Source organism: Triplophysa dalaica, chromosome 5 (assembly GCF_015846415.1).
Source record: "Triplophysa dalaica isolate WHDGS20190420 chromosome 5, ASM1584641v1, whole genome shotgun sequence".
In the NCBI taxonomy this organism is placed as follows: domain Eukaryota; kingdom Metazoa; phylum Chordata; class Actinopteri; order Cypriniformes; family Nemacheilidae; genus Triplophysa; species Triplophysa dalaica.
In genome coordinates, this window is record NC_079546.1 from 13178677 (window position 1) to 13205445 (window position 26769).

The 26769-nt window shown below is 36.7% G+C and overlaps 1 protein-coding gene across 2 annotated transcripts in view; it reads left to right on the forward strand.

The window, feature by feature from the left end:
* LOC130420573 (copine-8) overlaps window positions 1–26769 on the forward strand; it is a 98161-nt gene that overhangs the window by 25878 nt on the left and 45514 nt on the right. For both annotated transcript variants that reach the window (XM_056747938.1, XM_056747939.1), the window contains exons 2-6: window positions 433–473; window positions 2911–2957; window positions 3513–3616; window positions 10454–10493; window positions 15674–15750. In XM_056747938.1, the coding sequence (XP_056603916.1) occupies window positions 433–473; window positions 2911–2957; window positions 3513–3616; window positions 10454–10493; window positions 15674–15750 (309 nt within the window). The remainder of the gene's footprint in view (window positions 1–432; window positions 474–2910; window positions 2958–3512; window positions 3617–10453; window positions 10494–15673; window positions 15751–26769) is intronic.

The window sequence follows — 26769 nt, forward strand, 5'->3', positions numbered from 1 at the left end:
CGCAGCACTCCAAAAGGTTGAATTATTTCCATCTCGATGGGGCGTATGTGAAAACGCATCTATATTTAAAATAACGAAAAAGCGCGCGAAAAAGACACAAAGTGTTAAACGGGCCTAAGACTTCTACGTAATGTACTGTCACTGACCTCTGCTATTATTGGTTTTACTTTGCATGTTTCTACACTCTGTTGTTATATATTTTGTATTAGTTTTTGCTATAATTTGTAAATGAAACTTTAAGGAATTTATTTCAAATTGAGTTTATTTTAAATTGGTTGGTTATAATAATAATGAACCTATGACTGTAAGCATTTGTAAGCTTAGTTTCAATGAGTTGTCTATGTAGACTGGGGAGGGACCTTTAGATTTAGCGTTAGATTATATAGGCCACATACCACATGCAATTATTTAAATGTAATTTTTCTTTTACAGAAATCTTCTCGACATGGACACGTTTTCCAAATCAGATCCAAGTAAGACTATCTTTTATATTTCCAACAAATGTGCTATATTAAATCTGAATGGTCTGCATTTCTAATCATATTTTTGCGGAATGACCTCATGTAGGGCTGTACATTCAACTGCCCCTAGCCTTGTTAAGAGGGGACTTTCTTCACAGTCTGAAAGCTTACACAATCAAATGACTCATAGCTTTTTGTTTGCCATTTTTTAAACTGATTGTGTGAAGTCAAGCCTCCAGCTTCAGATCTGCATGTGACATGGGACTCAGATATAGAAACACTGTGGGCGGATTTGTTTATTGTCATTATGAGCAAAGACTAAATGTCACACGTTTGGTCTTCCACATCAGAGTTATCCAAAATCCATAGTGCAGGTGAGGTGAGCTGTCTCATAAATGATACGTATACCTACTTTGGTTGTTTTATAAGATCAAGTTTTCTACATTATTTATTTTAGCGGCCAAGATATTTCAACTCTTATCTCTAAACAATAGAGCACAATACACAGGTTTTTACCTCATCCTTAAAGGAAAAGATTAGCCCAAAAATGAAAATTCTCTTTTGACTGGAGATGCCTATTTTGAATATTTTTCTGGCCCAACAACCAAAGCTCATTAATCTGTCATTAACCGCTAACCGATTAGATTAGAATGTAAAATTACAACATTAGAACGAGCGAGTGTTTGCGAGCCATTAAAAATACGAATGAATATGAAAGTGGTTTATTTTGACACAATATCTTTGTGAACATAGAACAAGAGCATAAACAACAGCAGAGCGTGAGTAATTTATGACAGAATTTTCTTTTTTTGGCAAAGCATCCCTTTAATATCTTGTTTAATTTACCATCCAGATCAGCTTGCTTATAGAAGATAACATTACAACTTTTTTATATAATATAATTTTTCATTTATGTTCAGCAAAAACAATGAAATCATAATTTGTATTCATTTATATTATATTATATTACAGTATAATATTATTATATTATATATAATTTTATATTAAATAAAAAATGTTGTCATCGTTGTGTTCCCTGATGATCAAACCCACAACATTTTGTGAAGCTTACGCAATGGTCCACCAATAGAACTCCTCGTGCACTCATTTACTCAGGGCTGGATTGGTAACTGGGCACACCGGGTATTTTCCTGGTGGTGCGGACGGAAGGAACACAATTATGGACGAAGAGGGACAAACGTAATGTTACCGAAAGAGGGGCGCTCTTAGCAAAAGTCCATGGCTGGTTTTTTCCCCAGCCTTGCATTCTTCAATTTATTTACTCACAGACTCAGACTCATTCTCTGCTTTCTTTCTTAGTTTCATACAACTAATTTTAAATCTTTGAACACACTCTGTGTTTATTGATTAGATGTGTTTATCTTTAAACAAAATGCAGTATCTGAGTCATTGTAATTCTGATGCCAAGTACAATGAGCCTCAGACGGTTTTAATGCTTTCTTTTGTGCTGTGTGTATGTCTAACAGTAATAAACATAAAACAGCTCTGCTATTAATCACTCAGATATTGTTATTAGGACCTGTATTGATTTCAACGCATCTGTTGTCTTTGTTTTCCTGTATAATTTTTTTTGCATACTCTCTGTTTAGTGTCAAATAGTTTCTCCATATTTTCACTAGATTTCTAAACGGTTTTGTTCACAATCAGCACATAAACATCTTAGTAGACGTCAACTTTATCCAGGCTACTCACGGGGGGCTGTGCGATTATGCAAGCAGGCACTTGTGCTGAGGCACAGTCTTAATTATGCTGAGTACTGCTGGCCCGGTCTCGTTGTGTTATCATTATCACCAAATATACGACACATATACAGCCAGATACCTGTTACACTTGACTAATCCTTAACGTAGCGATGTTTAAAATTGTTTAAGTTGTTAAAAAATTGTCCTCTTTTATACCTTTCGCTCTATTTCTAAACTTAACTTTGCAAATTAATGAGTGTACTACTTAATTATTTATTTTTCACATTTCATTTGTTTTCACGAAACGATATAATGCCAGACAAGAAAATGTATATATTGTTCCATGCATTACATCACAATATGTTCAACCTTATTGCTTAGTTAGCTTTTATGCTCCAGTATAACACCTCAGAAGCAAAAGCACAAGTATGCAAAAAGAAGGTTTTGTCATTGTCAAGCAACCGTCATATTGGTCATCCATAAATGATAAGTCTCAATCAAATGCATGTTTACTCTAGAGAAAGAGAGCAGTTATCATCTGGTCTCAAGATGGCGGTTTTAGGTCACCTAACCTTAAATATAAAACCCCTACATTTTCCAAGCTGTTATGTTTCAAACAAAACAGTGTCCAAAATATGAAGTACATTAAGTATATGATGGGCTCAATTTTAAAAGTTATGTCCCACAGGTGGCAATTGATAAACTCTATACCATTGTGTGACATATCTCTCTCTTCATCTTCACAGTATGCGTGCTGTATACCCAAGGCATCGGCAACAAAGAGTGGCGAGAGGTGAGCACAACAATCTGGCCTTGACTTCTAAGCTCTTGAGGTGCCCGGCAGATCCTTGGTCACATAAATATTCATACATGTAAATGTCGTGTTGAATTATTCTCGGAATAATAATCTCAATTATTCACGTCACTCTTATTTTTCTGTGTCTATCAGTTCTGCTCTTTACATTTTTGGCCTTTCTATAAGAGGGTTGTGTGCTTATTAACTTTAATAACTTTCTATTGAAATATGATAAGCCACAGAGGGGATGTAATAGTGCTCTCAAGTACTCAAATCCTGCCAGCTCATGCCCACTTTTCGAGATGGCTTGATAAGTGCCTTTTTTCTGAGTTTATGTCTTTTCAATACTGTGTTTAATCGTTTTCCTTTGGAATGTAAAGTTTGGTTGGGACGTATCAAGGGGCTCAACCCTTGTTTCATACAAATGTCAGGAGGCTTTAATTCATGTCATACTGTGTCATAAAAAGGCAATATTTCAGATGCGTTTATTTGAAAAAGCTATCTCAGGATATTTGCTATTTACTGATCGCTGACATTTTTCTGATGTTTCAGTTCGGCCGGACTGAGGTTATCGATAACACTTTGAACCCAGATTTTGTCCGAAAGTTCATACTGGACTACTTCTTTGAGGAAAGACAGAACTTACGATTTGACCTGTAAGTATCATTGAATTTTCTTTTGGCTTTGCCTACAGTTACTTACACTGTGAACAGGTTCGGATATGACCAAATCTGCTGTACATTGGCTTGTGTCGAGTATTTATTAAAAGCGAAAGCACATGGCACGTTTATTTGCTATTTCGACCATTTTGAAACGTAGTTCTGAATCTAATATTCAATTTATTGCACTTTTCACAGTGTGCATTGTTCCAAAGCAGCTTAACAGGAGAAATTATGAAAAACAGAAAAACACAGAAAAGGTCAAACACTGTACAGTGCATGGTGTTTGTAGAACAAGCAAGATTATTCTAATAAAGTAATGTTAACGAAATTTACCGAACCTTTAAGCTTATCTAATATCAGCAGTGAGCAGGACAACACGACGATAAATAAATGGAGAAAAAAACCTCAGGAGAAACCAGTCTCAACTGGGAGGGCCAGGTCTCCTCTGACGTGTTGCACTCAGTGACTTTCATTAAAAGTAAAAGTTCATCGGGAAATTTAATCTGTTGAAACTGTTTAGGTCTAACTTTTTGTGACCGATGCATATATTACATAATGTCTAATCTAAGTTTATACACCCTGTATTTTATTCCGCTCTCATTTCTTATGAAAAAGAAAACTTATTTATGTGAAAACAATCACTTATGTCACTTACAGTCACTTACGTCTTTATCTAATGAGACAGGACAAAACATTTGGATATGTCACCTTCATTATCTATTTTTATAGATGTGTGCACTTTATAAACGCAGTATAACAATAATCGAATGTGAACCTGAACTGTGGCATCACAGGCTTAATCCTGGCTTGATTTAAGGTATGCGCTACTATTTATTTATTTATCTGTGCTCTGAGTTTGTTTATATGTGTATATTTAGGTATTTAGGGGAGTATTTTGGAACAGATATGAGTCATTCTTTATCCTCCGGGCCGAGTGTGTAAGGAATTTGTTCTTGTGTCTGTAGGCTTTAGCATGAGTGTGTTTGTCTGTAGGCAGTGTGTGTGTGTTGTCGGGGCAGATCGGTGTCTCCGCTCGACGGCCTGTCATACTGTGTATGTAAATCTGCGGCAGACATCATGGGTCATGAGGTCGTGTGGGCAGTCCCAGTGAGACGAGAGCGAAACCCAAGCACAGATGATGAAGACGACATGGCATGTCGCCATGGCAACAAGGGGGCTGGAAGATAGACATATACGTGATAAAGACATATATGTGAGGACTAGATACATGTTACCCTATAGGGACAATTCGTGATTCAGAGGTCCATTGATATTTGTTGCTTGTCTTGTTTTCTCGTCTTTCTTTCCCTCTCTCTTTTTGTCTTTCTCTCTCTGTTCCGCTTTGACAGGGCAGAAAAAAATGATTCATGATGTCTGTGTTTTAATGATGTTGTTCTTCCACCGTAATGAGAAACAGGCAAGCGTGAACTCCTCTCATAATCCGTAATTTAATTAAAGCTCAGCCCAAAGTCTCCCTGCACTGATTTTTTAATAGATCTCTTTATTCTTTTATTGTATTCTTACTTTTATTATTACTGATACTAACCCCTTACCATGCTTATGAAGCATTATTAAAAGCATACACGCACCTTCCTAAAGTCTATGATGCAAAACGTTTCTTGTTAAGTTGCTTGAATTTCTCTACAAATCCTTTGCAACCATAAAGCAATACCACCTAACCACAGATGACAGCATCTCCCAATGTAACCAACCTGTTGCCCTCCACCTGTTTTGATGCTTCAGAATTATTTTATACATGCTAATGCATTCCCAATGCTGTGTGCAGAATATGTCATGTTGTGAGCAGCAATATGGGCCCGTTCGAGGTCTATGTGCATGTGTTTGTGTATGTTAGACTGACAGATTCCTATCAGTGCATGCGGTGCTATAAATAGCATATGGGGAGAGAAGCCTAATGTGGTTTAGTCAGACTGTGTAAATGGGAAGCTCTGTGTGTGTGTCGTTCCCTTCAGGCTTATCTGAGTGTGTGGGAGGACAGCAGACCACACTACAGTCCTATGCAAGAGCCACTGAATATCTTAATATTATTTCTTTTAAGTGACAGAGGGGGAACAAGCAAAAAACTAAAATAATTTCTGACCTTGGAAATACATAAAAGGTGTGAAATAGAACAGAAAACCTATAGGTGTCTTTTCTCTAAAGCACATTTGCTTGAGCATGCCACCTGTATCTAATTTGTGTGTGCACGCGTTGGTATAAATAGTTAATAGGGTGAATTAGAACGGATCAATATTTTATATTTTTGTGTTTACTAAAATACATTTCTGTACGAAACGATTAATCTCGGTTAATCAAATACAGAATAACGGTTTGTGCTTACATAATATATGTCTGTGTACTGTGTTTATTAATCTATTTATATACACATGTTTTTTCTTAAATATGTGCATCTATATGCATGTTTTTATAAATACAAAATTTGATAAGCACAGTACGCAGACATATATTATGTATACACAAACCTTTATTCTGGATGTGATTAATCATGATTATTAGTTTGACAGCCCTAGTACAAACGTATAAAACTAATTTCGTTTGGATATTAAATTATAATAATTACAGTAGTTCAACCAAATATGAAAAGTATGTTATTATTAAAACCCTTCTTTCTTCTGTGGAATACAAAAAGAAGATGATGTAATAAATATGGGTGAAATCAATACAATACAAGTAAATAATAAATGCGTCTGCAAAAAAATGTGCCTCGCTGTTTATTTTGTTTATATATTTTTACTTTTGTCATTTATTATAATGGTAACATTGCTCAGAGAAAATGTGTATTGCTCATAGGTTGCGATTTCATAGCTTTTTGAGTTCTCAGTTGTGTTTTACTGTATTTAGGTTATCATTATTAGAAGTTGCTCAAAAAATTGATTGGGTAAAAAAAACATTCAAACATTTAGTCTATTGCTTTCAGACCTTTATTAGTTTATTCTGTGCATGTTGAATTTTTTAAGAAAACCCAAAGGGACAAAAACTTTTGAAGTTTTGAAGTTTTGGCTATATTTTTGCCTCATTCTACAGTAGTTGCAGTGCTAAACAGCTGCCACTACTCAACATACTTATGGCCCCACAACTGCTTAAAGGCTTACAAGAGCCTCAGTTAGAAAGATTGTGAGGGAACTTTTGAGCGTCAGTCTGGCACAGTTATAACATAGCACATCGAACTGAGAACACCATTACGCTACAGTGAACCAGAGTGGTGGCATCTTTACGCTTTGGGGATATTTCTCTGTGGCACGGACTTTGAAAACATCAAGTTGGGAAGGAAAAAATGCATAGTGCTAAGTATGGGAAACTCCTCAGGGTAAAACCTGCTGCATTTATGCAAGAGGAAGGAGGCTTAGAGTGCAGTCCAACTGCAAAAGAGCAACAATGTAGAGATGGCTCAGAACCATGAATGAGTTGAATGAGTTAATAATACTATTCACAAACAACTTGGAGCTGAATTAACTAAATTGGAGATTGAGCAGAAAAAAAAATTAACTGCCTACTGTTGAGATTTGGAGCGTTTATTTAAGGGGACTTGCTGGTGTAATTGCTTTCAGTGAAGTAGTAACATTTTGTTTTGATAGTCCATTTCAGATATTTTACAAATTACTTTGCAATAACATGCCAACGTGTACCGTATACACAATCCTAGCCTTAAACCTAAACAGTATACTTATACTCTTATGAGAGTTAATTGGCATGTAGATGCAAATCATTGAGAGGTAGTTGACATGAAGTTTAGTTTTCAGTAGTGGACTACCAACATAAAGTGTAACTGAATTTGTTGAAAAAGGATTTTATTCAGTTGTCTGTGTTAGGCTATGAAGCATTATTGAAAGTAAAGGGCAATTTTGGCAAATTATTTTAAATGTAGAGCCTATGTCTCAGAATAATGGTTATGGGTCATTACTCATCTGTCATGGTTTGGGTGTAACATAAATCATACATCGAGGTTAGTGGGTCAGACTTTATATTACAGTCCTTTTATACATGTACAGTACAAACTCTTTATGTTCTGCGTAATTACTAGGCATTCAACATATAGGTAGCCGTATTTTCTTGGATAAGTACACTATGAGTACACTGTTAGTGCAGTGCACATACTGCAAAATAACAGTTATTTCATGAGAAAAAGTAAAAGCTCTCAAAAACATTTACAGTATTCATGCCTTGTTGTTACAAACCTGTATAACTCTCCATTGGTGTACAGAATGAGATGTTAGAGGCTTGCATCATCTTTTGAGTCTTATACAATAAAAGCATACAGGTTTAGAATGACATGCGGTTAAATTAATAATGACAAAAATGTCTAACCCTGTAGATAATCCTAAAATTAAATTAAAGAGAAAAAATGATTATAATCACATTATAACTATATTATCTGATACAATTTTAGTTTAAAAAAGTCAAAGGTTTGCCAATGTAATCTGTATCATCGCATTAATGCCAGCATGTTTGTACCTCTGTTAAAGTGATAGTTCTCCCAAAAATACAAATTTACTGACCCTCTTTTTATTCAAACCTGTATTACTTTCTTTCTTCTACTGAACACAAAAGAAGATTTTTTTAAGATTGTTGTTAACTGGCATCAACATGTTCACTTGCATTGGTTTTGTGTCCATACAATAATAGTGTATCGGGCCAGTGCTATTCGGTTACCAACTTTCTTCAAAATACATTCTTTTATGTTCTGTAGAAGAAAGAACGTCATAAAGGTTTGAAATGACAAGAGGGTGAGTAAATGATGATAGAAATTTCCTTTTTGGGTTAACTATCACTTTAAGAGCCACACATTACCTTCCGGAACCTTACTGTCTAAATTTTCCAATACAATATCTTGCCAATTTTGCAAGGTTGCTAATTTGTATACAATTTGTATATAAATTCATGCCTCATAAAACAGTTGTGTTTTCCAATTAGATTATGTATTTCCCTTCTAATCTGGTTTCTTTAAAGAGTACCTAGCATATGGTTTTTACATTTACATTTACATTTAGTCATTTGGCAGACGCTTTTATCCAAAGCGACTTACAGTGCACTTATTACAGGGACAATCCCCCTGGAGAAACATGGAGTAAAGTGTCTTGCTCAAGGACACACTGGTGGTGGATGCTGGGATCGAACCAGCAACCTTTGATTTACCACTTCAGTGGTTTAACCCACTAGACCACCATCTCATTTAGGCCCTACTTTGGTTTATGGAGTGTCCAACAACAAGTTTATGTACATACAATGTGTTTAAACACTATAATGTCGTAATAACAGGCAGTTGTTCGTACCTTACTTCTTGACTGACTCTCAAATGATTCGTTCCATGATTCATCCGTCTAGGCCCCGCCTACCCGCTAACCTTGTGTCATGTGATTGGTCAGATGGTGTAGTCTGTTGTTATTGGTCAAACGCATTCATCATTTGTCGCAAATGGAACCCCACTACCATCATCACATGATTACGGTTTACATGTGGTTGGATGTCATTTATATTATATGTGTAGCTAGAGATGGCGGCGATTTTAACGTACCAATTTGAGCCCGAGTCTGACGAGAAAGAAGACGCTAATCCACAACAAACTCCACCACGACTGGAGCAGGAAGTTTGTCAGTGGCAAGTGACAACTCTTGTCATAAAAACTCCCAGTGTGACAACATGCATGTTGTGCTTTTGCTCATCTATGAAATATTTTTCTTTTTCTTAAAATACTGTTAATACGTTAGTAATACTATTATTTCGTCCTAACTGTGCGATGTCATGGTACATAGAGCATTTCAGAAAGTCGACGCTATGAAAAATGATTGAAGTATAACCCAAATATATCTATATAGGTGCACGTGTGGCAAATGTGTCAAAATGCAAAGTTAACAGCAAGATAAACAAACTGTAACACCCCAGAAATAACGTTACATGCTAATGTTAGCGTTGGATTAAGCTAACTTCGTTTCACAACGTAGAACACAGGCTCTAGACATGAAACACACGCATCACGAACGAGCGACAGTGTTTGGGGGAGGAGAAATAAGTTTTCGCGTCTGTCTCAGCAAAACGTAGGCGGGGACTATGTGTAGTGAAGTAGATATGCGGGTGTACTAGTCCACGTCTCGTTTGTGTGATTCAGAGTCGACTCCCATTTTTACAAGCAAATAACTTTGTTATTTATTCACCTTCGGACTTACAACTTGCAGACATCTTACACGGCAACATTAAAGACTGCATGAAGTGTCATTTTCATGATATCATGTTACCTACTCTTTAAGAAAGAGAAAGAATATTAGAACATCTTACTTTTATCTTTCTGTGCCTGTATATTTCAGTTTGAAAGAGGGCTAGTGTGTGTTTTTGTGTCTGTGTGCGCATGGGTTAGCTAGTGTCGATGTACCATATTTGCTTGCTCCAGTCTAAAGTTGTACAGTATTTATGAATATGAAGCCATATAGCTGAATAGAACATCACAGTCCCCTTTGGGACATCTTATACATGTATGTATAACAAATTCATCAGGTTTATAAAACTCACAGTCATGAACTGTACATATAAGTGCATATCTTTTGAAAGAGAATGTGAAACAAGGGAAGTAAAATTTTACTTTTAAAACAGCTAGGCCTAAAAGAGATTGCTCTATCATTTTGTTTTTGAAAATAGACAGACCAAATAATTTGAAAAGTTTTGCGACAGTATGTTAAAAATCACAGATTATTTTAGTTCCGTCCCAAAATCTTTGCTTTCTACTTTGGTTTTATTTTTAGATATGCTCATGATTCAAATATACAATAAAAATTAGGTTATGAGTCTCCTTTTGACCATTTTTTATAACTTTTTTCTCAGGTACGATGTGGACTCCAAGAGCACCAACCTCTCAAAACACGTAAGAAAGTTCTTCTCACCCTGTTGACTTCCTGTAGATCATTATAAAGTGAAGGGCATCATCATATACACTCATCCCACAGTAAAACCATTTCACACAGCTTTCAATCAGTAAGTCTGTTTATATGAGAATAAAGAATCAAAATTGGGTTAACAGACGTATGTGATTAGTGCCGCTCTCAGAGAGCGAGTGGCATGATTGAAGCACCATTTTGATGCCGAGGCGAGCCCCTGAGGTGTCATCTCACACACTGATGATGGCTTTGGGAGTAGAAGATGCAAATTGACTGCAGTGGTCCCATCTGTGCACGCCATGGGACGGTGTGTAATTATTCATTTGACTCCACAGAATGACTTAATCTCGCTTGCTTTTACTGTCTATCATGATCAATCAATCAATAAATTCCATCCATCCATTTAGCTATTAATCTCTTGCGTTAGGGGTAGCTTCCAGATGTTGTTAACTTCTTTCGCTCATTTATCATCACATTTAGAACTGCATGAACGCCTGTATTTTCTTGATCAGGTTTTTATCAAAACATGTTGCATTAGAAGTTACATGCAACATTTGTATTGTTTCTTCACAAAATGCAGCAGAAGTAATAGCAATGTAAAAGCTCTTCTTCTCCACAACATTTTGCTGTACTATAGGGTTCCTTTTCGGTTCTTACTTCTTACTTATTTTTTCATTTATACAGTTGTGGCCAAATGTGATGTCCAAAGTAAAAAGTAATAAACATGACAAATTTGTTTACTACAGCAGTCATTCACATAGGCATTGAATCAATAAGCGATATTATATATCAAATATGTTTAAATAAAGACCAAATACATAAGTTACACAAAAAATAAGAAAATCTGTTCTCCTTTGACATCAGACTATATTTGGAGTCTAATTGTATTCTTTATACAACCATACAGTATGTATACTGTATAATACTGATTATATAAGAGTATAAAAGCAAAATATATTTTAAATTCTTAGAATTTACACTGTAAGTCTAACCAGGTAGTAGATTCAGGTTTCATTCAACATTCATAGTGTCAGAAGACCGTGGGCGTCCATCAATGTGGCATAGTGGAACTGCATTACACCATTCACTAATCCAGCATGTTCCTGCCGCTCAACAGCACCATTGATCTAAACCTCCACACAATCCTCTGGAAACCTGCCGTCTCCAAGCAAAGCTCCCATGGCATCCATGCCGATTGTTTCTCCTGCAGTCATGTAGTCACACTCGCTGTGAACAGACACACAGAATGATCTCTCCACACACAGCGTGCAAGAGTAATTGAAAACGCCCGTGGTGTCTCCAGTGTGGATGCCAGATCCATCCCTAAAAATGACCACCTCCAAACGATCTAACAAATCATAGAAAGTGCCCCGGGTCCTTTACTCACCCAAAAATCAATATCGCCCTCTTCCCTCCTGACTTGGAAAGACAAACCCAGGTCATCCACCCCTGAGGGTATAGCTCAATACTCCGTAAAACCATTACAGGATGTGTTGACATGAGAGGAACCCTTACACTTCGGGCATCAGGTGAAAATTAATAGTAGGATGCCACAGGGAGCAAACCATACATGAATAGGAAAAGAGAAATAAACAAGGAGTTAAAAAACGGAGGCCATCAAAATAGAAAAACATATGTTTTAGAGCTGCAAGAGAATAGAGACTCATAGGGAGGTGTCAGTGATAATCTTTCACCAATAAATCTGAAAAATCTAAATCTGAATTAGGTATATTTTTTTCATATACAGGAATCTTTTGCTCTCTTTTATACCCTGGGAATTGACTAAAATGATAAACATCTAGGCTTGGTTACACAAACAAGGCTTCGCGTAAACCAGGACAATGCCTTTGATGAATTAGGATATTAACGTTGCTTTTATTAAAATGCATTATGAAAATACATTACAACAGGTATGCATCTTGAAATGAAACAATGTCCCTGAAATATTTAAGGATGTGTCTGGCCAAGATATTTACAGTTAAGAAAACTCAAACATTAATTTTAGTCTGGGATTAGCCTTAATCCTTGTCTGTGAAATCGGGCCCTAATGTCTAAAACATTACATACTATAATGTACAACTTCATACCTACCTTGTCTGTTACTGCGTCATACATAAAAGGAGGCTGGACCAATTACACAACATCTGCTGTTCTTACACACTAAAAACAAAAGGTATAAATGTTCACCAAAAATAAAATACAGTTTAATTGGACACATCTGTTTACATTTATACATTGTACACTGTCATCATACCAGCTATCATCCAGAAGCTTCAATGTGAAGCATTTCTAAGGCAAAGCTTTTAGAGGCATAATTATTTTTCTGAGATCTCTATCATGCTATCTCCACTTACCTTTTATAAATCTGTCCTTATCATTGCACTTTTACTCCATTGATCCGTACTTATTTTTATTAATACAAAACATAGCAGGCTACATAATTCATATCTATTATTTCAGTCAAAGACAAACAGTATTTCATACCCTTTAGAGAAGCTGAACTCTGTTCAGAAGCGCAGAAACCACCAAGATCTGCTAAGAACAATCCGAATTGTAAGAAACTGATGTTGTGCTCCAGATTAGATAATGTATCCAGTGTGGGCAGTTTGAGCTAAATTTAGTTGAGTTTATTATACTGCCAAAGTATAAACCTGGTTGTCCTACTGTATTTACCTTGTATGTACAGTGATTGGATAAAATCATGTGAACAATAAGTAAAACAGTTGATATGTCTTTCGTCTTACCTTTTATATAAGGTGTTGGGAGACCATTTGCATGCCTTTAATACAGCTTCAAACCTTGTGGTACCATTCGTCTAGTAAAATATTGAAAAACTTGCTTCTCTCTCTTCTCATAATTGTAAAGAGATATAGCAACCTACAACATCAGATTTTTTTACAGTAGCCCACACAAATAATATTAACACCAATAAAAATAAGTGTTCAAATTATTTTCTCTAACCCCTGTACAGTACATGTTGACAGTGCCACACGAATGTAGACAACCACTTTCATATCGCTAGTCAAATCCTTAACAAATCCCAATGCTACAGTAGTGCATTCAGTGAGATGCTCTAAATTTGTGGCAATGGTTTGGGGACAAAGAAAAATCTGCTTCAGCATGTCAATGCCCTGTGCACAATGCACGGTCTATAAAGCAATGATTTACTGAGCCTGGTGTGAAAGAACTTTACTGGCCTACACAAAGCCCAGACCTAAACGCCTTGGGGATGAATCGGAAGGCAGACTGTAAACCAGACCCCATTATCCAACATCAGTGCCTGACCTCACTGATGCTCTTGTGTCTGAAAGGGAGAAAATCCTTGCAGCTATGTTTCAGCATCTAGTGGGAATGCTTCCTAGAAGATTATAACCTGTTATAGTAATAAAAGGGAAGACCAATAAATCGACCAATATAATACACTTTAGATTGTCTTTTTTGGTTTTCGTATACATTTGGCCATGTAGTGCAATTTCCATCATCATATAGTATTTGTGATTACTAACTATAAGTAGAAGGGACTATGCACACTATAAACAAATTATGCGATTTATTAACCATCTATTATATATTATTATAAACTCAGCAAAAAAAGAAACGTCCTCTGACTTTCAACTGTTTTTACTTTCAGTAAATTTAATATGTGTAATATTTGTATGAACACTAAAGAGTCAACACCATAAGACTAAAAAACTAAAAATGTTTCACAGACATGTGACTAACAGAAATAGAATAATGTGTCCCTGAATGAAGGTAGGCTCAAAATCAAAAGTACCAGTCAGTATCTGGTGTGGCCACCAGCTGCTTGAAGTACTGCAGTGCATCTCCTCCTCATGGACTGGACCAGATTTGTCAGTTCTTGCTGTGAGATGTTACCTCACTCTTCCACCAAGGCACTTGCAAGTTCCTTGAAATTTCTGGGGGGGATGGCCCTAGCCCTCACCCTGCGATCCAACAGGTCCCAGACGTGCTCAATGGGATTGAGATCCGGGCTCTTCTCTGGCCATGGCAGAACACTGACATTGCTGTCATGCAGAAACTCACGCACAGAACGAGCAGTATGGCTGGTGGCATTGTCCTGCTGGAGGATCATGTCGGGATGAGCATGCATAAAGGGTACCACATGAGGGAGGAGGATGTCTTCCCTGTACCGCAAGGCCTTGAGATTGCCTGCAATGACAACAAGCTCAGTCCGATGGTGATGTGATATATCGCCCCAGACCATGACGGACCCCTCACCTCCAAATCGATCCCGCTCCAGGGTACAGGCCTCGGTGTAAAGCTCATTCCTTCGACGATAAACACGAATCCGTCCATCACCCCTGGTGAGACAAAACCGTGACTCATCAGTGAAGAGCACTTTTTGCCACTCCTGTCTGGTCCATCGAAGGTGGGTTTGTGCCCATAGGCGGCGTTGTTGCTGGTGATGTCTGGTAAGGACCTGCCTTACAACAGGCCTACAAGCCCTCAGTCCAGCCTCTCTCAGCCTATTGCGGACAATCTGAGCACTGATGGAGGGATTGTGTGTTCCTGGTGTGACTCGGGCAGTTGTTGTGGCCATCCTGTACCTGTCACGAAGGTGTGATATTCGGATGTACCGATCCTGTGCAGGTGTTGTTACACGTGGTCTTCCGATGCGAGGATGATCAGCTGTCCTTCCCTTCTCCCTGTAGCGCTGTCTTAGGCGTCTCACAGTGCGGACATGGCAATTTATTGCCCTAGCCACATCAGCAGTCCTCATGCCACCCTGCAGCATGCCTAATGCATGTTCACGCAGATGAGCAGGGACCCTGGGCATCTTTCTTTGGGTGTTTTTCACAGTCGGTAGACAAGTCTCTTTAGTGTCCTGCGTTTTTAGAACTGTGACCTTAAATGCCTACTCTCTGTAAGCTGTTAAGGTCTTAACGACCATTCCACAGGTGCATGTTAATTAATTGATTATGGTTAATTGAACATGCATGGGAAACAATGTTTAAACCCTTTACATTGAAGATCTGTAAAGTTATTTGGATTTTTACAACATTATTGTTGAAATACACAGTCCTGAAAAAGGGACGTTTCATTTTTTGCTGAGTTTAGATCTATATAGTGAAACAACTTGAAGATACCTTTTATCTTGACGTGTAGTAAAATGCCACATACCCCCCTTTTCTATATCTCATTTCAGGATTTTCTGGGCCAGGCCTTCTGCACATTGGGGGAGATGGTTGGATCGCTAGGTAGTCGTCTGGAGAAGCCTCTTGGGTAAGAATTCTTACATTTGCTTTATTTTTCATCCTATCTGTGACAGGCTTTATTCCCATTTCTGTGTCTATCACACAACAACCCAAATCCTAGGTTTACAGATACGTTAACATTTCAATGTCAAGGTCTTGGGTTCGATCCCAGGGATTGCACATAGGTAGGAACAATTGTATAGTATAATGCAATGTTAGTTGCTTTGGATAAAAGCATCTTCCAACTGCATAAATGTAAATGTCTCCATTTAAATTTTTTCAAAGTTTACAAACAGACACCAATGCTGTCAAAAATGTTAGACATTCACACAGTTTTTCTGACGTTGTTGTTTTGAGTGTACTGATGCATGCCTATAGACCGAACACATGCAGTACACATATGATGTCACAATTTTTACAAATTCTTGCAGGTTAAGTGAACTGTATCATTTTCAAAAATGATATACCAAAAAAAATGATATAACTTTATAACACGTTTTCAAGAATTTGCAAAAATGAAATACAAATGCAAATTTGGGTGTTGAAAACATTGCCGTGTCCCCTAAGCTTCAGATTGGTCGCCCTTGAACGATTCAGTGACCATTTGATACATACTGCAAACAAAAATGGCATGAGCTGGCTGACATCAAAAGTCCTAAATGGCACTAGACAACATGCATAAGGGCCACAACGTTTTCTGTACATTCGTGAACGTGGTGTAAACCAAAGTGAAACTTTAAAAGTGTCTTCTTAAGTTTGTAGCTCGATGCCAAAATGTGTAATGTATAAAGTAGGCCTTGTTATAGTGCTTGTAAATAGTTAAAGGTTTACTTCACCCAAAAATAATTATGTCATCATTTACTCACCTTCGAGTTGTTCCACCTCTGTATAAATATCTTTGTTCTGATGAACACAGAGAAAGATATTTGGTAGACTGCTAATAACCAAACAGAGCTTGATTCCCATTGACTCCCATAGTAGGAACAATTACAAAATCATTGTTTTTAATCTGGTGAACACAAAATACGACATTTTGAAGAATGTAGGACAGAAAACTATTCTGTCGCACTTTCGACCACCATTGTATTTTTTCCTACTATGGGAGTCAATGGGGGGCAAAATCCGGTTATTTGGTTATAAGCATCTTCCAAATATCTTTCTATGTGTTCATTAGAACTAAGAAATTCATAAAAATTTGGAACAACATGAAGGACATATTTTTTTGGGTGAAGAATCCCTTTAAGCTATTATAGGCAAGGCTCCTCATTTTGGTAAATTCCATTGGTAGTCTTTGATTGTGAAAGGATAGTTAAAATATTTCTACACTGTCATACGTTATGTTGAGATCCAGTTTAGATCATTTTGAGCAAGTACAAGTACATAGAAGTGAGCAAGACACTGTATCTGAGCGAGTCTGTTGTGTTTAACAGATGTGTGTGGTTGAAGGGTTGCCGTTCATACTGACTAATGAGCTAACAATCTGCTCTGTAAGATTTTATTCAACCTTGCTTGCACAACCAACCTTTGAGCTTCCCAGTATTCCTCGCCGTCATGTTTTTAGCACTTAGCACCTGTCCCAAGATCAGTCAGATGGAACTCCTTCACTCTACCTTCCTCTAACCTCGGATCAAAATTCAGGTCAGAGATTTGCCGTCGTGAGGGGAGGAAAAGGCCTGGCCTCACATACTTTTGTTCTGTCTGAGTTATCAAAGCAGGCTCATTAGTTTCTTAGCGGGTGTTCAGCTTCATACTGTGTGTGGGGGCTCCGCACTATTGCTCTATTAGCTGAGCTGAAGCGCTCGGTCATTATGTCCAGCTAAAGATGGACCACTGCTGCCGTTCAAAAAAAATAAAAAGAGAGCTAAATGTTTTTTTAAGTTTACATTCAAGTTGTTGGAGAATTTAAGTTTTTAATGAGTATTTAAATATGAATCCATATGTGACCACATCTTGATGTCAGAGAGGTAATGATTAAAATGTCAGTTTGGAGAACGCTGGAAAAACGTTACAGTGCACATTGGGCATGCTGACTGACCATCTGTTGCATGGGGCACACAGTAGCAAATGAATGCTGAAAATTACAGTAATGGGATTCCCTGTCATTATGGCTGATACACAATATGGCCAAACGTGTGGACAGCCTCTTTTATTAAACAGATTTAATTTCAATCAAAACATATTATATAAAAAAATATTATGATGAGATTTTAAAGGAATTAATGCCTCCGTCCAACTTAGTTGAAACAGTCATTCTAAAATGACTGTACCCCTGTGCGCCATATTCTTCTCCTCAAGCCATACCCAAAGTGTTCAGTTTGGGTTCAGTTGGGTGCCATCACAGCAAGGCACCAAATCGCATGCAAACACCTTAACTCATTCGGTTCCCCTGTGGTAGAATGAACTGCCAGCCTCCGCCCGAACTGCAGTATCCTTCACAACTTTCAAAAAACAGCTCAAAATATACCTGTTCAGCATTTACTGTATTTGCCTAACAACTGTCTGTCCAAAAAAACAATTATTGTTCTTCTTTCTCTCCTTTGCTTACTCCAGCTTTAATCCTCCTAGTAGCATGGCCTTGTAAACTAACGGTACTGTTTAGCGTGTTGATATGTCGTTTATATGCTCTACTACTTGTAAGTCGCTTTGGATAAAAACGTCTGCCAAATGAATAAATGTTAATGTAACCTACTGTCCAGTTAAGTCTTTAGACTAGACGTAGTTGGCCATTTCTTTATGAACTTGCCATGTTGAAATAGAAAAGAGCCCTGCCTAAACTGTTGCCGTAAAATTAGAAACACAATTCTCTGGAATATCATTGTATACTGTTGCATGGAAGGCATAGTCCATCGTGAAATTCAATTCTCAAGTTAAGACATTTCTTAAAATGACTGTGCTCCACAGAAGAAACAGTCAAATACAAGTTTTGAAAGAAATGAGGAATACATTTGAACAAATGATTTAGGGGTGAACTATTTTAATATTTAGATTAAGGTGTTGTTAATATCTAAGCAAACAGCACTAACTTAGCCCTGCTAAGGTTACAATAGATGTTTTGGAGGCATTAAAACATGGCAAAAGCCCACACCTGCGCATGATGCCTGACATGGGGGACCTTTAACAACCCTAATGACTGTTAATTACATCTAATTACACAGTTCAATCACCCCGCCAATTGTGTTTGGAAGACGCTGCATGTAACGTTGTTACTATTTCGAGCTGTTAGTGGATAGAGAGATAGAGAGATAGAGCACGGGTTTGTTTCGACAAGCGTTGTGTGAGACGCATGGTACTGTGTTCCTCCCGTATGTTTAAATAGTCTAATGAGTGTCTTCTGTGTGTACACCAATCTGAACAAGTGTTGCGTGAATGTTTATATGTACATGTGTGTGAAAGGCATGTATATATTGATAGTAATGCTTGCATGGTGTGCAAACCCGTAACTTTACATTTAATTGCTTTTTTTTCAAATTATATATAAAAACAAAACAAACTACTTGTTTGCTTTCCATGTGAATTAGATGGTCTTTTTGTTGTTTTTTGATCAGAGCTAGCTACCAAAACTCATTAACCAATCAGAATTTCAGATAGGCGGGCCCAGTCTTTCTAATGCGTCTCAAGAAAACTTCTAACTATTTTACGAGCTGACTAATTCTTATGATCTTATTCATAATTTTAGGTACAATCTGATTTACGATTGAGTAGTGAAAGACTCAAGTAATAGTGTTTTACTTATTGGGAATTCACAAGCTATTCATTTCTATTATTCTTTATTATTCTGTATTCCCTGTGAATCAAACCCACAATCTTTACATCTCAACCCCAGGCATGACAAGCATGCAACTCACAGATCCAAAATGCTTGATCTAGTGCAAATAGGAAATCCTATGCATGCTTTATCATGGCTAATTTCACTGATATACAGTATTGTAAGATACTTAACATATTTTAAAATGGTTTACCATTATCACATGAATCTATTTTAATAGTACCATTAGTTAAAAAAAAATTGAATGCTTAGTTTCGAAACAAGTCTTGGGCTTGCAAAACACTTCATAGCTGATTTTTGTGTTAAGAGCGCTTCATCAAATATTGTTAGACACAAATGATAGTGCTTTCAAAAAATGACTCACTTTAAACCCCTTCTCAACGTCGATAAAATTGATGTTGCAAAAGAGCCGGTCATCCGGTTGAGTCAAACCTTAAACAGTTAACAGTGAACATTAGTGAACATTGACAGGAAAGCGCTACTTTTATTTACAAAATTTTCCTCATAGCAAACTTTTTTTCTCTGCATGCTTGCATTTGTATTTCTCATTCCCTCAATGGCCTCACTCCAGTTTTGTGATGCTGAAAACAGAAGTTGACTGAAGTTAATAATCTCCATTGTTAAATTCAAGTACTCTCGTTTATGCAAGTGGGCTCATTAAATCCCAATCGACAGTGCCCCCCTTCAACTGTGAATGCTCTCTACTTAAAAACCATTGTATTTCTATGTAAATTTTGTGTATATCAGAACAGATAATGACGAGATATGAAAGTTGTTAATCATGTAACAGACTATGTCCTAACCTGATGTCAGGATCAAGGATCGAACTCGGGTCTCTGGTGTGACGAATCCCCGATTCCACCACTGAGCCACGGATGACAGTGAGGGAAACCCAATTGCAGGCAGACACAAAGGCGGTGGTACGGGGTAAACAAGTGTATATTTAATATATTTAACAAAATGGAACAAAAAGGCAAAACAAAACCCACGAGGGGGAAAACAATACAGGATAAATAATAACGTTAACAAAGACACTTACTAAAACTAGAAAACAAACACTTGAGACACGAAACTACACTTACTGACAAACTCGAGGACACTAGGAACAAGCAAAAACTGGAGACCATCGAACATACCACAAACAAGGTACAACGTACAATGAACCAGCACAGGAAAAGGAACACGAGGATGTTTTAAAGGGGAGCAAATCAAGAGGGAACAGGTGCAGGAGATAAACTAATTAACACAAACTGGGAAACAGGAGGGTAGGAACGATGACGCAGACTCGAGAAACAAAGGATCCTGTATGATTCCACCTCAAGACCAAGAATTACCCAACCAGAAGAGGTGGAATCATGACACCTGATACTTGACAAATATCTTTTATGAATAAGTCTTGATGAGATTACTTATCTGTTTTTTTGGAAAAGAGAGGTGGTTAACATTGGCTGAACCTACATTAAGTTATGGAACAGTCTGATCAAATCCATCCATCAGATCCCTGCCTCACGCATGTTAAATGCTCTCTCATGTGTAAGTCCCTTTGGATGAAGTGGAGAAATGTAAATGATTTAAAATGTACTTTCTTAATTTGGCTAGTTTACTAAAAATAAAACTTTGAAAACGTTTCTGTTTACTGAAATCAAATAAATATTGGCCAAAAAAACTAAACCCAAAAAATGAAATGCTGCCTTAGAAATAAACTGAAATAAGTTTAATACAGTTTAATATAAACTAAATGAAATGATTTGATTTTACTTTATTTAAAAAAAATCTTATTACAAAAAAAAAAATCTTATATAGTGATATATTAAATAAACAAATAAATAATAAAATGACAAACGCATTTCACAGAATTGTTAAAAATGTAACTAAAATTAAAAATTTAAATAAAAAAATAAAAACTCATTAAAAATATTAATAAAATCTGTTTATTGTAGCACCATGATATTTTTTTATGTTTATTCACACTGTTAAAATAAATAATTGAGGGAAAAATTCAGTTTGGTTTTTGTTTATCCATGTCTATGCCATTATGGTCACATATTGTGATGGAACAAATTGACTAGACCAACATGTTAATCTCTGTTTTTGTCAAAACCATGGCCATGACAACCAGCAACATTTTGTAACATGTGACGTGTAACATAGTTCGTAGAAGAGGAGGATCAAAGTTACTGCAGGCATATAATGACCATTTGCAGAAATGCAATAACTATCATATCTGTTCCTTTGTTAGAACATGAATTAAGGTCAATTCCTTAGTGCACTGAAAAAAACGCCAAGAACGAAGAAGTGGGACTCTACAGTTTGCTTTTAATGATACTTGTTATTTCATTCAGGTCTCTGTCGACATCAGGGAGATAATTGCGTATGCACGGACAGAAGAATCAGCCATTTCTCTGCTGTGTCTCCAGTACTTAATTACCTCTGCACTCCAAATGCTGATTGCGAATGCATGCATCTTGATTAGGTCTTACAGGAGGGACTGAATGCAAAAAAACAAGGTGGTGAAATGAGAAGAGAGCATTTGAATGTGTTTGCGTGTCCGTGCACATTTGAATGATTCAGGAAAGTCTGTTCGAGGCATTCTGGATGCTCTTGGACAAGGTTCAAAGAACTTAATATTAGAACAATGTTGTTTGTCACATAGTTCATTGCATATCCCTGTTGCTAAGAGACTGAAACGATGAAGAAGAACCCCCACGAAGTGCTCAAATATTAACTGTATTGGAGCAAAGAATTGGTTATTATATATTTAAGATAAAAAAATATTACTGATACTTCATTTCAAGATGAAATACATTACTGTAGCTGAACTTCAGACTTTCCCCATGCAGATGTGGAGTTAAAATATTTGATGTTCTCAGCTCTTTAATCGTTTTGTTGTACCTTCTATCTACCAATTTCAATGTTAGATGTTTCATAACATGAAATTTAAAGTCGTCCAAATGATTCAACTCAAATATGCATGAACCTATGAGGTGACGTCTTATATTGGACATCTCCGCTGGGTTCCTTGCCTCAGTCGCACAGGTTGGGGTTGTCATGGAGACCATGGGGTTTCTCACACTTCACGTTTTCCTCCCATTTGATGGGTCGGATTATGAATGCTGGAACGGTTTTTCAGTTTTATACAACAAGAAGAAGCGGTTCTGCCTGCCAGCTGTCTTATAATGTACAAAGTGTGGTGTGTAATTGATGCACCCCAATAGAGGGATTTGGATTGGAATTGAATGGTTACCCTACCAGTGGCCTGCATTTTTTATTTCATTTGAAAATGAGGTAACATTTTATGTAACATTGTCTTTGTACTGTAAATTATGCATATTTACAAGCAACAAACAACCTAACCTAAACCTTATATTGTAGTAAGCACATGTTATCAATAAATATTAACTATACTTAATATGTAAATCACTATAAGTATAGTATTTATTTATTAATGTTAATTATATTCAAATTAAATAATATTTCATTCGAATATTGTGTAATTACACAGGAGCAAGAACACCTTCAAATAAAGAGTAAATGAATATTAATGTAAAACTTATACTTTAAAAATAAAGGTGCTTCACAGATATGCCATTTAATAATTATTTTTGGTTCCACAAAGAACCATTTAATCAAAGGGTTTTTCAAAGAACCATCTCTTTATTACTTTTTTCAGATCTTAATGGTTCGTTATGATGAACAATCTTCATTTAAAAACAGATTTTCAGTGGTGCTTGTCTGTAACAAATATTTCCGAATAGACAGCATAGTGACTTTGCATTAGGTTTGCATTAAGGTTCTCTAAACTATCTCCTGTTTCTGTCTCAACAAAATTGTATACAACTACTATATTTTTAGAAGTTGTTAGCGAATTGTTAATCATCCTAATCTCTCCAGAATCAGATTGGAGAAGATACATTTTATAATGAAGATAAAGGGGCAATATTAAATGATCTCCTTCCTTAATTAAAAATGTGAGAAAAATGCTTCTGTGAGATTTTTAAAACAGCCCAAAAATATTACGTGGGAAGATTTATCAGGACAGACGCAGTTAATCATTTTTCAAACTAAGTCTTTATGAGATGAGATTCAATTTTCTTGTCATTACACATGTACAAGTACTTTGCAACGAAATGTATCAGATTTTTGTTTTTAATCCAATTTTCGTTTATGTCACTGTATTAATAGATTTGTTAATTTCAGAGTAGGATAATGATTCAATACTCACTTATTTAAGTAACTTCATATGGTTATTTATTTAGTTCGTTATTTTGTAGATTTATAGCTTCATAAGATTACATACATTGAAGGGAGGACAGGAACTCCTATGGGGTGAGAGAGAGGGAAGCACGATAGAACTAATTGCAAAGACTCGAACTCTGGTCACTTTAAACGTAACATGTCAACATGCTTCTCCCCGTGCCTCGGGGGTTTCCTCCGGGTACTCCGGTTTCCTCCCCTGGTCCAAAGACATGCATGGTAGGTTGATTGGCATCTCTGGAAAAATTGTCCGTAGGGTGTGAGTGCGTGAGTGAATGAGTGAGTGTGTGTGCCCTGCGATGGGTTGGCACTCCATCCAGGGTGTATCCTGCCTTGATGCCCGATGACTCCTGAGATAGGCGCAGGCTCCCCGTGACCCGAGGTAGTTCGGATAAGCGGTAGAAAATGGAATGGAATGTCAACATGCAGCCCATTTGGATATTGGTCATATCATCTTTAATGAAAATTGCCCAATATATGTACTTCATACAGTGGCGGCTGGCCAATAGAGGGCGCTAGGGCACCGCCCTCCCTGAGCTACACACACAAAATAATAATTATATAATTTTTTTAAATGTATATTTGCATAATGTAATGTTAAAGATAATCATCTGTGGAAAATATATGTTTTCATCATCACAATATGGCCTCTCTGCCTGTCTGCACATCTCAATTTCAGCTGAGGGGCAATAGAGAAATTGCCCACTGGAGGCGGGACTTTGTAGAATTTAGTCAAATCCTGATTCAAAATATACAATTAATTTAAGACGTGACATAAATTTACCCAATCAGCGTCTAAATGTCTAATGTTATCTAATTGTAAATTAACTGATCAGAGAAGATTTAATGAATTAACAGGTAACTAGATGTTGTTTAACTTTGTTGCTTGCTGAAATTTTTTGTTCTTTAACTTTGTTGCTTGCTGAAATTTTTTGCTGTGCCAGTGTGCCACAGCTAGGGTGACCACGCTTCCCGCTTTGCGTTGTACTTTACAGCATGTTCACCCCTTGTCCCCCACGTCGCATATTGAGAAAATGCCCTGCATTGCGTCTAGTTATTTGTCACATTAAGAAAAACATTAACACGAAACGCACATGAGCCATTGTTTACAGTATTTAACTATTTAACACCGCTGTGTCAAAAGCAGCAACCCGATGCACACCAGTGAACAACAAGCTCATATAAACATGAATTTTAAAGCCTTTAATCCAATGTATGAGAAGAAGACTGTGATTTTAGCCATCAAGAGGCTGCAACGTCTTTCAGTTGATCGGTTGGCGATCCTCTCATGTCAACTTGGCGAATAAAAAGTCACTAAAACATCGTAAACTGTGTCGCTTTGAAATATTTTTTCTCTGTTTTTAGCCTTTAGGTTTTGGTTAGCGTATTAAAATAAAAATTATTAGCAAATCATGAAATGTATTATTTAACAATAATACATTTTAAAAGAGAAACTATTTTTCATTATTTGTTTGTTCTTTGATTCTTTTAGTTTTCTCTTTTTTTGCAGATCATCAAAGTCTACAACATGATAAATGGCGATAATTAAAATCGCCATTAAAATTGTTTTGTTATATAACATTTTTATCATAACACAGTTATAGTTGGAATGGACTAAATAACCACTTATTTTTATAAGTAAAAATAAAATATACAAATGTTTCACGTTTTTCAATGGTGTCCCACATTGTCCCACACAAACGGATTAGCCACAGCCCCACACACCCTAGCCACAGCCCCATCTGGAGAAGTGTGTTGTTCTCTTTTCATTTGTTTAAGTTATTTTAATGAGCAGGGTTAACACTATGTTAAATCACTTTATTAAAAAGTAATTGCCCCACAGTTGAATTAACCCAATTAAAGTAATTCAGTCAGGAGATAGAACATTGCCTAGCTTGATTACAAACCATGCTCAATGTAAATCAAAATTTTAGTTTGATAGTTATTCTCAAAGATTTAACAGGATTATGTCACATTTATCAGAAAATAATTTTGATGATATCTGATTATACTGGCAGTTTAAATATGGCTTATTTAAATGTTATGAAATAAGCAGTCAAAGGTCCCCACTTTTCTAACATAAGATTTAAAAACAGGAAGAAGATACTAGAAGTAGTGTAAAAAGTCAATAGATACATAAATCAGATTACAGCTGTTGTCATACGAATTAATTAAAGGTGTCGTTTTGGACTCCAGTCCTGTTTGGTTTATCTTGTCCCCCTTGTGGGAAGTGTTTGTTTGATTTAGCTTTAGTATTTTCCCCATCCTGGGTTTTTTGTGTTGTGCTCAAATAAAGAATCTTGTCAGTTTACCCTTCGTCTGCCTGTCCTTGGGTTCTGCCTCACCCCAATTTCATGACACACAGTGAGCCATTTGGGGCATGATGGTAAGATGTACTGTTGTTATCTAGATGTATCACTTTACTTATCTCACTTTTATTGTTATTATAGCCCCCATTTCATTTTAGACCCATATGACTCGTTCTGCTGTGGAACATAAAAGGTCAAGAACAATCCTGGCTTCTCTTTTTCATAAAAGGAAAACGAATAGGGATTTAGGCACACCAGTACACAAGTTATATTGAATACACTGCAAAAATCTATTTTTAATAAGAATACTATCAGCTGCTTTATAGTCTATTTCCCGTGTGGGGCTTGATAATCTCAGTACACATTATCAACCCTGTACTAATAATGTACCCAAGCAATGCTCGCTTTCCTACATGACATTACATCAGTTCTACCCAGAGCACAATGGCACAGACCCAGACCAATTACACTCACTTATACTGTGTATACACATGAGGGAGCTCTCATAAACTTTAATCAAGACTCCATCCACCGAGTCAATTCATTATATAATCAACAGCAGAAGAATCCTTATAAAAGGATATATAAAAACGCTATGGGGAAAAACCTACCTGAGTCTCAAAAAACAGTTTAGATTTAACTTGTTAAACTCTGCCAACCCCCATCTACCCACCTGCGACCAAATAGTCGCATTTTGCGACTTTTTTCCTGGCGATTC